This window comes from Neomonachus schauinslandi, chromosome 11, assembly GCF_002201575.2.
Source record: "Neomonachus schauinslandi chromosome 11, ASM220157v2, whole genome shotgun sequence".
NCBI lineage: Eukaryota > Metazoa > Chordata > Mammalia > Carnivora > Phocidae > Neomonachus > Neomonachus schauinslandi.
Window position 1 is genome coordinate 42,661,655 of NC_058413.1, and position 12,801 is coordinate 42,674,455.

A 12,801-nucleotide genomic window follows, 5' to 3' on the forward strand; every position below is an offset into this window, starting at 1 on the left:
AAAGATTAATTTTAGTAGTGTCCAGGCAGTTACTAAAATAACAAAGTAGGTTTTCATTAAATATGAATATTACCTGTTTTATTTCAAGGAATTTTGAACATCTTATACCTGATGCTCCTGAACTGATACATGATTTTCTGGTGAATGAGAAGGATGCAAGTTGCAAAAGGAATGCCTTTATGATGTTAATTCATGCAGATCAGGTGAAGTACTTTTTAAAAAATACTTTTATGACTGTATTCAAATGATAATTAAAAGTATTTACATAGGCCTAATCAAGTTTTTAGTCTGATTTTTTTATAGTACAAGTGTTCGTATATTTTGGGGTTTTTTTAGATTTTTGAACTTAGTTTGTATAAAATAGTTTTTTCTTAATCTTTCTCCAGACAATTGCTTATGTATATACTTTATTTTTTAGTAAACAACTGAGAGATATTTAATAATAGCCACTTGACAGTTTTTCCAGATTGAAATTATTATGGCCATATTTTGTAACACTCTGTTTTGGGGCTTGAACCTGTTATTCCTTCTATTGGTATAAATCTAAAATTGTTTAATAGAGAAAAGTGGTAGCTTTGTATAGGGTTCACCCTGAGCCATGTCTGTGAAAGAAGCGTGGTCTTCGGTGTAGATGTGTATCCTTACTAGGCTCTTCAGATTTCATAAGTTGGTGTCAACTCCACATCCAGCTCTGCTAGTGCTTAAAGTGTATGGATCGGCAGGGGGGTGGGGGGATGGCGGGGTGGTCAGCAGTGACTGCATACTTTGGTGGCATCTAATCTTGGAATTTTTGCTGTCCAGTATTCTCCAAATGTGGGAAATAATGAAGACTGAAAGATACGGAGTCTGTCCATTTCTCTGAAATCTAGATGCTGTCATTTTATCTTGTGAACAAGATTATAAGAAAGCTGCTTATTTGGGCCAGATCTTTTGTCCTCTTGTACAGTTGGTTTTATTGACCTATATATTTGGTGTTATGCTGTTTACCTACACGGGGGGCATAATCAGAAAAAGTTCAATAAAATTTCCTGATACTTTTGCTGTAGAGATATTGTTGAGGTCATAGTTTTCTATATCAGTATTCAGTATATGAGAATCGTTGAGATTTTTCTTTTAAGTTTTAGAAGTAGGAATAACCATGCTTCTAAACAGCTGGTTTGTTTTGATTGTATGGGTACTCTGAATCATGTAGTACATAGTGTTTTTTCTCCTCAGTTTAGCTGCTAGAAAATTCAGACCCCAAATTTTTGGCCCATTTCTAGGAAATGTATTGGACTTTATTTCTTACATGTATGTGTTAACCTTCTTTTTTTCCCTTCATTTAATTTTTCTTTGCCCTGATTTCCTCATTTCTTTTATATTCAGTTGTGTATGTTTTTTAAAGGTTGTACTGATTAAGTCCTTTTATTGAATGAGGTGGAATTTGATAAATGTATTTTTATTTTGTTAGGATCGAGCTTTGGATTACCTAAGTACTTGCATTGATCAAGTTCAAACATTTGGAGACATTCTTCAGTTGGTTATTGTTGAATTAATTTATAAGGTAAGACTAAAATGGGTAACATACACTCTAAGAGCTTAAGACAAGGTTAAATTCTCTTTTTCTGGAATGTTGCTTAATTGCTGGGATATTATGTTTTAGTAGTAGAAATATTTTATAGCATAATCTATGAAAGCCTTTTTTTCCTTTTTCCTTTGGTTTATTGTGTTTTCCAAGCACTTCCAATTTTTCTAAACCTCCTTAAAGAATTCTATTAAAAACTCATGGCTTGACCCAATACAGCAGCAGAGAAATCATTGTGCACTATTCAGTAACTGAATAGATTATGAATCAGGCTTTGGAAAAAAAATTCAAGATCTTTTCTTGAGTACACACCAGACTACTTTGGAAATCTAAAAACAAATCAGAAAAGCTTTAAATATTTTCTGTGTTCCCTGTTTGTAAAGGAAAATAGATTTTAAATATATCAATATGACATTGTTAGCCATTGACCAATAGGAAGTCTAAAACTAGATGAGATTTGGGTTTTAAAATGAAGTGCTTTATTGGCAACATTTAAATTTGATATATTCTTTGAAAGAATTGATTGTATCTTAATGTTCTGATAAAAGGTAAATAACATCCAATTTTGCTATTGACACCATTAGAGGCCAACAAAAATATACATCGGGAGTGACTTTACTAAATAGGACAATATTGACAAAGTACCCACAGCAGACACTGCTGATGACTGCTGTCTTTGATTCTGAAAGAAAAGGGCCCCTTTCAACACAGGGAATCAGTCATTTAGGTTTGGCATTTAAGATGAAACCAGAACTGTAAATATATAGTTCTTTTTAATTCATTGTATGGTTTAGAGATGCTGCTGAGGCTCTCAAAAATAGGAATTCTCTGCTGTTCAGAGACTTCTTTGTCGATCAGGATCCAGGTTATAGTAAGAGGAAATAGTTTTTGAGCCATGCCTAAATAAAAGAGATTTGACTGTATATATATATTAAAGGAAAATCTGACATAAAAACCAACTTCAAAAAAGGAAGAATAAGGAATATTTGCTTCATGGGTAAAGGTATTAAAATATATTTAGGATAGCATAGAAAATTTTAGTTGTCTCCACAGTGTGGAATATGGTTCCAAATAAATAAGTAATAGTACTTGAGAAAGGGGTTATCTTTCTTGCTTTAAGAATGGGTATTTTCCTTTTATTAGCTATTGAGATTGATATCCATCATGTTTCCCTTTTTGACATGACATCCAGAGTAAAAATTTAGGACCAAATTTAATATCCTGTCACAGTACCCATATTAATGCACTTGGTCCTTGATTTTGTTACTTTACATTCTCTTGTTCTTTTTCACTTGTGTATAGTATGCATATCTTTTATTATAAACCATTTGAAAATCTTTTGTGAAAGAGTGAGAATATTAATTGTGATTGAATAAATAAATGAATGAGTAGCTGTAACAATTATCTGAAGTAAAACCTATTTCTTCCTGAAATTACCAGTCACAGTGTCTTATCTCATGTTGGCTGACATCTTCAGATGCCCTTATATCATTATTCTTTGTTTTCAGATTAAGAAAACTAGCATCTAAGCTGACATCTATAAAAAAATCTGTTTGAAAGCAGGTGTCCCTGGAGTCAGTTGAAACCTAAATGTTCTCTTCTCCAGGTCTGTCATGCTAATCCATCAGAAAGGGCTCGTTTCATTCGCTGCATCTATAACTTATTACAGTCATCTAGCCCAGCTGTAAAATATGAAGCTGCCGGAACATTAGTGACACTCTCTAGTGCGCCTACTGCAATCAAGGTACTGCTTACTTCTTTTGGTGCCAGTTAGATGATAGATATGCTGTCTTAGCACTTATTTATTTTTTTATTTTTTAATTTGTTCTCTTTTTTAAAAGATTTATTATTCACTTGAGAGAGAGAGAGGGAGAGAGAATGCAGGGGAGGGAAGGGGCAGAGGGAGAGAGAGAGAGAATCTCAAGCAGACTCTGAGGGAAGTTTGGAGTCCAAGGCAGGCCTTGATCCCAGGACCCCAAGATCACAACCTGAGCCGAAACCAGGAGTCAGACACTTAACTGACTGAGCCACCCAGGCACCCCAGCGCTTAATGATTTAGTGGCATTGCAGTTTACTTTGTGATTACGTGGCATTACATGGCACAGAAATAACAGTTTATAAATGTTGTGAAATTATTGGATTCCTTACATAGTCCAATCTTTTTTTCCTTCCTTCCTGCTTTCATACATATACATGGGAAGAAAGGGAGACAGAGAGAATGCTAATATTTCTAGTTTCTGGAGAATGATACTGGTATTTTAAGATCTCTCCCCATACTTTAATTACGTTAAAACCTAGATCTGGGAAAATGAATTTTGGATCCTACATGATGGATCCTAAAAAAAAAGATTACAGTGCATGTTTTCAATATTGGAATGTTAGCTTTCTCTTCTCTAATTTACTGTATCCAGACTGCAATGAGGGGGGCGCCTGGGTGGCTCAGATGGTTAAGCGTCTGCCTTTAGCTCAGGTCATGATCCCAGGGTCTTGGGATCAAGCCCCACATTGGGCTCCTGGCTCAGCAGGGAGCCTGCTTCTCCCTCTCCCTCTGCCTCTCCCCCTGCTCATGCTCTCTCTCTCTCTCTCTCTCTCTCTGTGTCTCGAATAAATAAAAAATCTTTAAAAAAAAAAAAAAAAGACTACATGAGGAACCCCCAATATAGTCAGAGAATGAATAGTTCTATAAAGCCAGCTTGTATTAATAGGAGACTCGATTGCTTTACCTGCCAATACTTAGGAAAAAATTTTTAATTTTTGATTTTGAAATAATTTTAGACTTACAGAACAACAAAACAGCAAAAGTTGTAAAAACAGGACAAAGTTCTCATTACCCTTCACCAGCTTCCCATAATGTTTGCGTCTTGCATAGCAATTGTATAATTGTCAAAATTAAGAAATTACCATTGGAACAATATTGTTAACTAAACTGTAGATGTTATTTGAATTCCACCAATTTACTTCACCAATCTCCTTTTTTTGTACCGGATTCAATCCAGGATCCCACATTACATTTAGTTGTCATGTGTTAGTCTCCTCCAATCTGTGCCACTTCCTCAGGCCTTTTCTTGTTTTTCATGACCTTAACACTTTTGAAGAATACTGGGTCAATTTGTTTGTAAAATGTCCCTCAATTTGAGTATGTCTAATGTTTTCTCACAGTTAGATTGAGGTTGTGCATTTTGGGGAAGAATACCATGGAAGTGATGAACCTTTCTCAGTGAAGGAGTGTACATGATGTTGGAATACTGTTAGTGATGTTAACCTTGATCAGTCGGTTAAGGTGATGCCTGCCAGATACCTCCACTGTTAAGTTATGATTTTTCCTTTTGTAATCAGTAAATAACATGGGAAGATACTTTGAAACTGCAAATAACCTATTTCTCTTCAAACCTATACCAACTAATTTTAGCATTTCTATATAGCAGTTATTAATGTGATATTCTAATGGTGACTTTGTTTCCCTCATTATACATTTATTAACTGGAGTCCTGCAAGAAGAGCTGTCCCTTTACCTCCCACCCTCCCTCCCTTCTTCATTCTTCATATCAGTATGGCCATTTTATTTTATGTATTATAATCATTATTGTTATTTGTTTCATTGATCATACTATTCCAGCTTTGGCCACTGGGAGCTCTTTCAGGTTTGCTCCTTTGTCTTCTGCTTTTAATGAGTCAGGGTCATCTTTATAGTCTTGATTTTTCTGTACTGTAATGCAGGTGTGTTAGACTTCGCACCTAAACTCAAAGATACTCAGTAGCTATATTTTGGGGGATACTCTGTCTGCTTTTTTCTGCCTTGTTCCTTAGTTTCAACCCTTAATTTTTGACTGTTAGTATTTCTGCCTCTAACAGCCCCTTTTCATCCTTTTAACTTGTGATTCTTCTTAACTTTTTTAAACTTGAAAATAATGAGATTTATTAGAATATAGGGAACAGAGGGACACATTCCTTTGGGAAATATTCATAAACTTTTAGTGCAGGAGTAGTGAATGTATTTTGGCTTCTTTGGGGACTTTTTTTTTTTCTTATTTTCAGATTCTGTGTTTAAGATGGATGAATGTGTTCCTAAAATGTGTTTCTTTTTTTATATAGGCAGCTGCTCAGTGTTACATTGATTTAATTATTAAGGAGAGTGACAACAACGTAAAGCTCATAGTTCTGGATCGATTGATAGAATTAAAAGAGCATCCTGCTCATGAACGAGTACTACAGGTAAATGTTATCTGAAAGAGAGAAATCCTAGATAAAATCTTTTTCAAATTGAGGTAACACTCAAGCTTTGCTATCTTGGTTAACTTAAATTCTTGGAGACTGGGCAATTTAAATTTTGGTCAGCTAAGGTGTAACTCTTGAATCGCCATAGCCTTTTAGGGTATTTGCCATAAAAAATATTTCTAATATGAATTAATATGTTATCTTATATCTTTTCTATTTGTACTACATTTGGTATTAACAATAGAGATACATTCATTTTAATTTGAATATAATTTATTGTTTTTGAAAAATATGCCAACTGATTGAGAATAAAAGATAATTCTATGGAATTATCAGCATACCTGTGAAATCTGTGAGAATAATGATTTTTATAAAAATAAAGCCCCATGGGGGCGCCTGGGTGGCTCAGTTGGTTAAGCGACTGCCTTCAGCTCAGGTCATGATCCTGAAGTCCCAGGATCGAGTCCCGCATTGGGCTTCCTGCTCAGCAGGATGTCTGCTTCTCCCTGAGGCGCCTGGGAGGCTCAGTCGTTAAGCGTCTGCCTTTGGCTCAGGTCGTGATCCCGGGGTCCTGGGATCGAGCCCTGCGTTGGGCTCCCTGCTCCGCGGGAAGCCTGCTTCTCCCTCTCCCACTCCCCCTGCTTGTTTCCCTTTCTCGCTGTGTCTCTCTCTCTCAAATAAATAAATAAAATCTTAAAAAAAAAAAAATAAAGCCCGATGACAGCTAAATTCAATGTTATTCTGGGTCAGAGCAACAACAAAAAATTTGCTCTATAGGACATGATTGGGACAATTAGAGAAATGAGAATTACGGACTGTATATTATGTGATATCATTGTTACCAATGTTCTCTGAATTTGATAATTGTATTGTGGTTATATAAGAGTTTATCCTTATTCATGGGAGATGTACACTAAAATGTTTAGGTGTAGCGAGAGTGGGATAAAGTATGTGTGGCAAAATATTAACAACTGGTGAATGTAAATGAAAGTTATATAGGAATTGATTTTTAGTTGTTTTTGTTTTTTTTTTTTTAAGATTTTATTTATTTATTTGACAGAGAGAGAATGAGAGAGCACATGAGAGGGGGGAGGGTCAGAGGGAGAAGCAGATTCCCTGCCGAGCAGGGAGCCCGATGCGGGACTCGATCCCGGGACTCCAGGATCATGACCTGAGCTGAAGGCAGTCGCTTAACCAACTGAGCCACCCAGGCGCCCCGTGATTTTTAGAACTTTTTTATCAGTGAAATTTTTTTAAAGTTTTAAAGAAGTAAAATCATTTGTAAATTAGTTGTGCTATATTTTAAAATCTTTATCTGCCATAGTGTTTTTTAAAGTATGTGCCATTTAAAACATTACATTATCCTGCAGAGCGAAAATAACATTATCCCACTTAACAAAATTAATAGTTTCTTAGTATTATCTAATACCAACTCCAAAGTCAAATTTTCCCAGATGTCCCTGAAATACCCCTTTTGTTTGGCTTGTCTAATTCATGACTATATGTCTTACCGGGTTATGTCCTTGATGTTTTAATTGGAGCAGTTAATTTTTTTCATGATATGAGCTTGTTGAAGAGACCAGACCAGTTGTCCTGTAAGATGCCCCTCCTTGTAGATACATCTGATTACTTTCTGGTGGTGTCATTTAGTTTGTTTCTCTGACTTCTGAATTTTCTATAAACTGAGTTTGAGCTAAAGCTTGATAGAGTCACAGTAAACATTTGCAGTTTGAATGCATCATATGTGATATTATATACTTCATATTGTGTTACATCAGGATACCCAAAATATCTGGTTCTTCCACCAGTTCTTCCACCAGTGATTTTATTATTGAAAGAATTAAGGTGATGATGGTCAGAACCCTCTCTTCTGTGGTTAGGATTTTTTTCTCTTAATATTGGTGTTAATTCTGGATTTTTTGTTCTTTCTCAGGATCTGGTTATGGACATCCTGAGAGTATTGAGCACACCAGACTTAGAAGTACGCAAGAAAACTCTGCAGTTAGCACTGGATCTTGTCTCTTCTAGGAATGTTGAAGAGGTAAAACAAAACTCTGACAGCACTGTTGTAAGCCGTCAGGCCAAACATGATGTAATTCCCACGTATTTTACTTTGTTCTCTAGTTGGTTATTGTTCTGAAGAAGGAAGTGATTAAAACAAATAATGTGTCTGAGCATGAAGATACTGACAAATACAGACAACTCCTTGTGAGAACATTGCATTCCTGTTCTGTCCGATTTCCAGATATGGCTGCAAATGTTATTCCTGTGGTATGTAATTCTGATGACTTTAATTTTGAAATTCTCTAAAAGAATAGAAAGGTTTAGTTATTTAGCAGTTAAACTGTTTAGTAGAATCACTAAATCTTGTGGTCAGAAGTGACCTTTCTGTTCACCCTTAAGCTCAGAAGGATAAGGAATCTGACTTCTTTCTCTTACATTTTCATTAAAAAAGTAAACACAAAAATATCATGACAAAAATAACCTCCACATATTACTATAATTAGTGTTTGCTGCAGTTACCTGTGATAAAATTATGCTGTGTATATATATATATATCATTCAGTAGCACAAACAAGTATTTCTTTCAAATAGTTTTACCTCTTAAAAGTTGAAGGATTTAGTTATAGGAAAAATATATGTACCTAGAATCATTGGCTTCTGTCACTGTCAGATAAATGAGGTATGTTGTAATTTGAAATTTTGTCTTTGAACTCCACAAATTTTTTCTGAAATGATTTTACTTTTAGTTACAACTTAGGAGTATCCAGTTACTTTATTTTGAGTTGTGTATTTCCAGCTTTCATTTTATAGTGAGTTTTTTGTAATAAGCTTGGCTGCACAAAACCTAGGAAAGACATTGTGACTTTGTTTACATAGCAGTGCTTTTTCTCTCAACTTACATTTTGTTATATGTTCAAAAATTATTATAGTCTTTGTAAATTTGTTTACTTCTTAAAACTTAGATAATTTTCGGGGCGCCTGGGTGGCTCAGTCGTTAAGCGTCTGCCTTCGGCTCAGGTCATGATCCCAGGGTCCTGGGATCGAGCCCCGCATGAGGCTCCCTGCTCAGCGGGAAGCCTGCTTCTCCCTCTCCCACCCCTGCTGCTTGTGTTCCTTCTCTCTGTGTCTCTCTCTGTCAAATAAATAAATAAAAATCTTAAAAAAAAAAAACTAAAACTAAAAAACTTAAAATTTTCTTTGTGAAAATTATATAACTTATGGGGTGCCTGGGTGGCTCAGTCAGTTAGGTGTCCGACTTTTGATTTCAGCTCAGGTCATGATCTCAGGGTCATGAGATTGAGTCCCATGTCGGACTCAGTGCTCAGTGTGGAGTCTGCTTGAGATTCTCTCTCTCCCTCTTCCTCTGCCCCTCCCCCGACTTGTGTGCACATATGTGGCCTCCCTCTCTCTCAAATAAATAAATCTTTTTTAAAAAATTATATAACTTACCCTGTTTTCCTTTTTTTCCTTTCAGTTAATGGAATTTCTCAGTGACAGTAATGAAGCAGCAGCTGCTGATGTGTTGGAGTTTGTTCGTGAAGCCATTCAGCGCTTTGATAACCTGAGAATGCTTATTGTTGAGAAGATGCTTGAAGTCTTTCATGCTATTAAATCTGTCAAGTAGGTTTAAAGTCTGTTTAAATTAAGGTCAAGGGGCGCCTGGGTGGCTCAGTCGTTAAGTGTCTGCCTTCGGCTCAGGTCATGATCCCAGCCTCCTGGGATCAAGCCCCGCATCGGGCTCCCTGCTCCACGGGAAGCCTGCTTCTCCCTCTCCCACTCCCCCTGCTCGTGGTCCCTCTCTCGCTGTGTCTCTCTCTGTCAAATAAATAAATAAAATCTTTAAAAAATAAATAAATAAAGGTCAAGCAAGCAATTTATCAGTTTCTATCTTTAAAGGGTCAGTTGATAGAACATGTAAGGGAGAAGAAATGAATCAAGATACTAAAGTCAATATAAGTATCACAGTAGACATCCCCTCACCCCAACCTCAGTAAATCCATAATCTGTGGGCAAAAATTTGCTTTTGTAGGTGTGATTTAGCTAGGTTTCTCTATCCTTATTTCCTCTAAGACATGGTGAATCCTCAAGTGACTAAGGAACATATTTTTAAAGTGTATCACTTTTTGGATACCATTATTTATATCCCCCATTAGTATTTATTAAAATGAGGGATTGAAAATGCAGCCTAGGGGCACCTGGGTGGCTCAGTCATTAAGCGGCTGCCTTCGGCTCAGGTCCTGGGATCAAGCCCCGCATGGGGCTCCCTGGTCAGCGGGGAGCCTGCTTCTCCCTGTCCCTCTGTCACTCCCCCTCGTGCTCTCTCTCTAATAAATGAATAAAATCTTTAAAAAAGATTCAGAGGGCAGTTATGACAACTTATGACAATATAAGTCATTAGGACCCAGGTTCTTTCTAGGGTGTGAGCCCTCATCTACATGGCTAAGATGCCTACTGGAGCTCCAGTCTTTATATCAGGAGGCCAGTCTCAGGAAAGAGAAAAACTAGGAAGGTATACCCTTTAAGAATATTTTTTTGCCGGGGGTGGGGGGGGGCGCCTGGGTAGGTCAGTCGTTTAGCGTGTTGCCTTCGGCTCAGGTCCTGATCCCAGGGTCCTCGGATCGAGCCCTACATCGGGTTCCCTGCTCCGCAGGAAACCTGCTTCTCCCTCTCCCACTCCCCCTGCTTGTGTTCCCTCTCTCGCTGTGTCTGTCTCTGTCAAATAAATAAAACCTTTAAAAAAAAAAAGTTTTAGTTTCTAAAATGTTTTCTGAATAAATTTAATGAAAATCTTAAGGAAAAGATAACTAAAGACTTCATTCAGTTTAACATTCTTAACTAGAGAATTGTTGCTTTCTTTATGTTTCTGGAGTTTTTTTAATTACTGATCCTTTGCACTCCTTCCTTATCTGTTCAGCATCCTGCCTTTTCAGTGACTACAAATAAAAAGTGAATTACTTTTTATATCAAAGTTGTACATTTTTTATAGTAGTAAATGATAAAATTTACCTTAACTCTGTCCTAAATGGAGGATAACACCTTTCTGGGAGACATTTTGTTATTTTTACTAATGAGTTTACCAATTTTAAAGTGTTCCTAATAATATGGTTGAGAATACTTATTTTCCTTTTAATCCTTGTGATTTCTGGAGAGAATCAAACTTAGTGTCTTTGTTACATTTCTTTCTTAAAATTTCATCCATAGTCTCTTGGAACTGCAGAATCTTATTTTCTTTCTGAGCTTAAATTCACTTTGCTTTAAGATTTGTTAGCAATGTCCCTGTTTCAGAACTTGTTCTTCCCTTAGGATTTACCGAGGAGCATTATGGATCCTGGGAGAATACTGTAGTACCAAGGAAGACATTCAGAGTGTGATGACTGAGGTCCGCAGGTCCCTTGGGGAGGTATGTTCTACTTCAGTAAATGCTACTGTAAATGGTGATTTTTACTTTAGTAAATCTGACTTTTATGTGGTGGTTTGCTTTTATGTTTTTATTTAGTAGTATTGGAGTTAAAAACACTGAAAAATGTGTTTTAATTACCCAGATAATTAAAGCTTAGAGGCTGTGGGAAACTAGGGGCATCCCTCTCCCCTGCATTGAGCCATAACACCTGTTCTTTTGCCTGTTTTATTTACCCTTTCAGGTAAGATTTTATTTGAACCAAAGGTTATGTGTTTGAAAAGAAGAAAAAGACTTGTAAAACTCTGTGTTAGCCCTGTATATTCTGAAAGGAGAATGCGAGTATTACAAGAACCTGCTGACATTAGACTGTTTGTTTGTTTAAAGATTTTTATTTATTTGAGAGAGAGAATGAGAGAGAGAGCACATGAGAGGGGGGAGCAGGGAGCCCAATGTGGGACTCGATCCCGGGACTCCAGGATCATGACCCGAGCCGAAGGCAGTCGCTTAACCAACTGAGCCACCCAGGCGCCCGACATTAGACTATTTGTGTACTAAAACTGGCAGTGTTTTCCTCACCCAAACAACCATATGGTAGAATAGGAAGAATAGTGCTTGTCAGGAGACCTGGGTTACAGTCTTGCTTTTGCCATTAATTAACTCTGGGACCTTGGATATAAATTTCTTAATTTATATTAACTGACTGGACTTCAGGTTTTTCACGTATGAAAAAAGGAATTGACCAATAATGATTGAAGACTCTTAGAGCTTAAGTTAGATGATTGGTATTGAGGAATAAATACATAGTAGCCATCTGGTTTTTTTAAAAGGTAGTTGATCAAATAAAATAAAATCTTAAAAAAAAAAAAAGGTAGTTGATAAAGTTATTCTGTACACATAAGTCAGATTTATTTCATTTTGGAACAGGTGCTGTTTTGGTTAGTATTTCAGAGGAAGGGATAGAGAAGAGGAATAAGGCTTAGTGAGTATGTACTTTGTCTTAGTCACTGTCCTAAGCATTTTCCTATTAAGTAACTTGTATGGATAGATTTAAGATTTCCATTTAAGAGATAAAGAAACTGAGTAGTTTAATTAACTTGCCCAGAACCATTCAACAACTAAGTGGCATCCAACTCCAAAGCCCCTGTTCTTCCCACTACGTCATCCTGGGAAGGAAAGAAAATTGAATGCAGAGTTGCAAAAATCCCATTGGTGGAATTGCCTTCTCCATAGAAATGATTGAATATTTAAATACGATTTTGCTTGCTGTTGATGTTATTACTAAATTGGTATTTCCAATTGATTTGTAGATCCCAATTGTGGAGTCAGAAATAAAGAAAGAAGCTGGAGAATTAAAACCTGAAGAGGAAATAACTGTGGGGCCAGTTCAGAAGTTGGTAACTGAGATGGGCACCTATGCAACTCAGAGTGCCCTAAGCAGTTCTCGACCCATGAAGAAAGAGGAAGAAAGGTAATCTACAGCACATGTGCCCTACCATCTATACTTTTTAAATTACTACTCCTGAGTATAGAACAAATGATTTTTTTCCTCTTATTTGCTTTTTTTGACCAAAATGGAAATCTTTGCCATTTAAGATACTTGAAAGGAGGATGTTTAATT

General features: G+C 36.5%; 1 protein-coding gene across 2 annotated transcripts in view; it reads left to right on the top strand.

Annotated features, from left to right (window-relative positions):
- Positions 1 to 12,801, top strand: part of COPB1 (COPI coat complex subunit beta 1) — a 37,448-nt gene that overhangs the window by 8,367 nt on the left and 16,280 nt on the right. The window contains exons 5-13 of one of the 2 annotated variants that reach the window (XM_021685790.1): positions 89 to 203; positions 1,451 to 1,543; positions 3,171 to 3,308; positions 5,657 to 5,776; positions 7,713 to 7,820; positions 7,904 to 8,050; positions 9,258 to 9,403; positions 11,087 to 11,183; positions 12,491 to 12,651. In XM_021685790.1, the coding sequence (XP_021541465.1) occupies positions 89 to 203; positions 1,451 to 1,543; positions 3,171 to 3,308; positions 5,657 to 5,776; positions 7,713 to 7,820; positions 7,904 to 8,050; positions 9,258 to 9,403; positions 11,087 to 11,183; positions 12,491 to 12,651 (1,125 nt within the window). The remainder of the gene's footprint in view (positions 1 to 88; positions 204 to 1,450; positions 1,544 to 3,170; positions 3,309 to 5,656; positions 5,777 to 7,712; positions 7,821 to 7,903; positions 8,051 to 9,257; positions 9,404 to 11,086; positions 11,184 to 12,490; positions 12,652 to 12,801) is intronic. The other variant, XM_044919698.1, reaches the window with a different exon arrangement.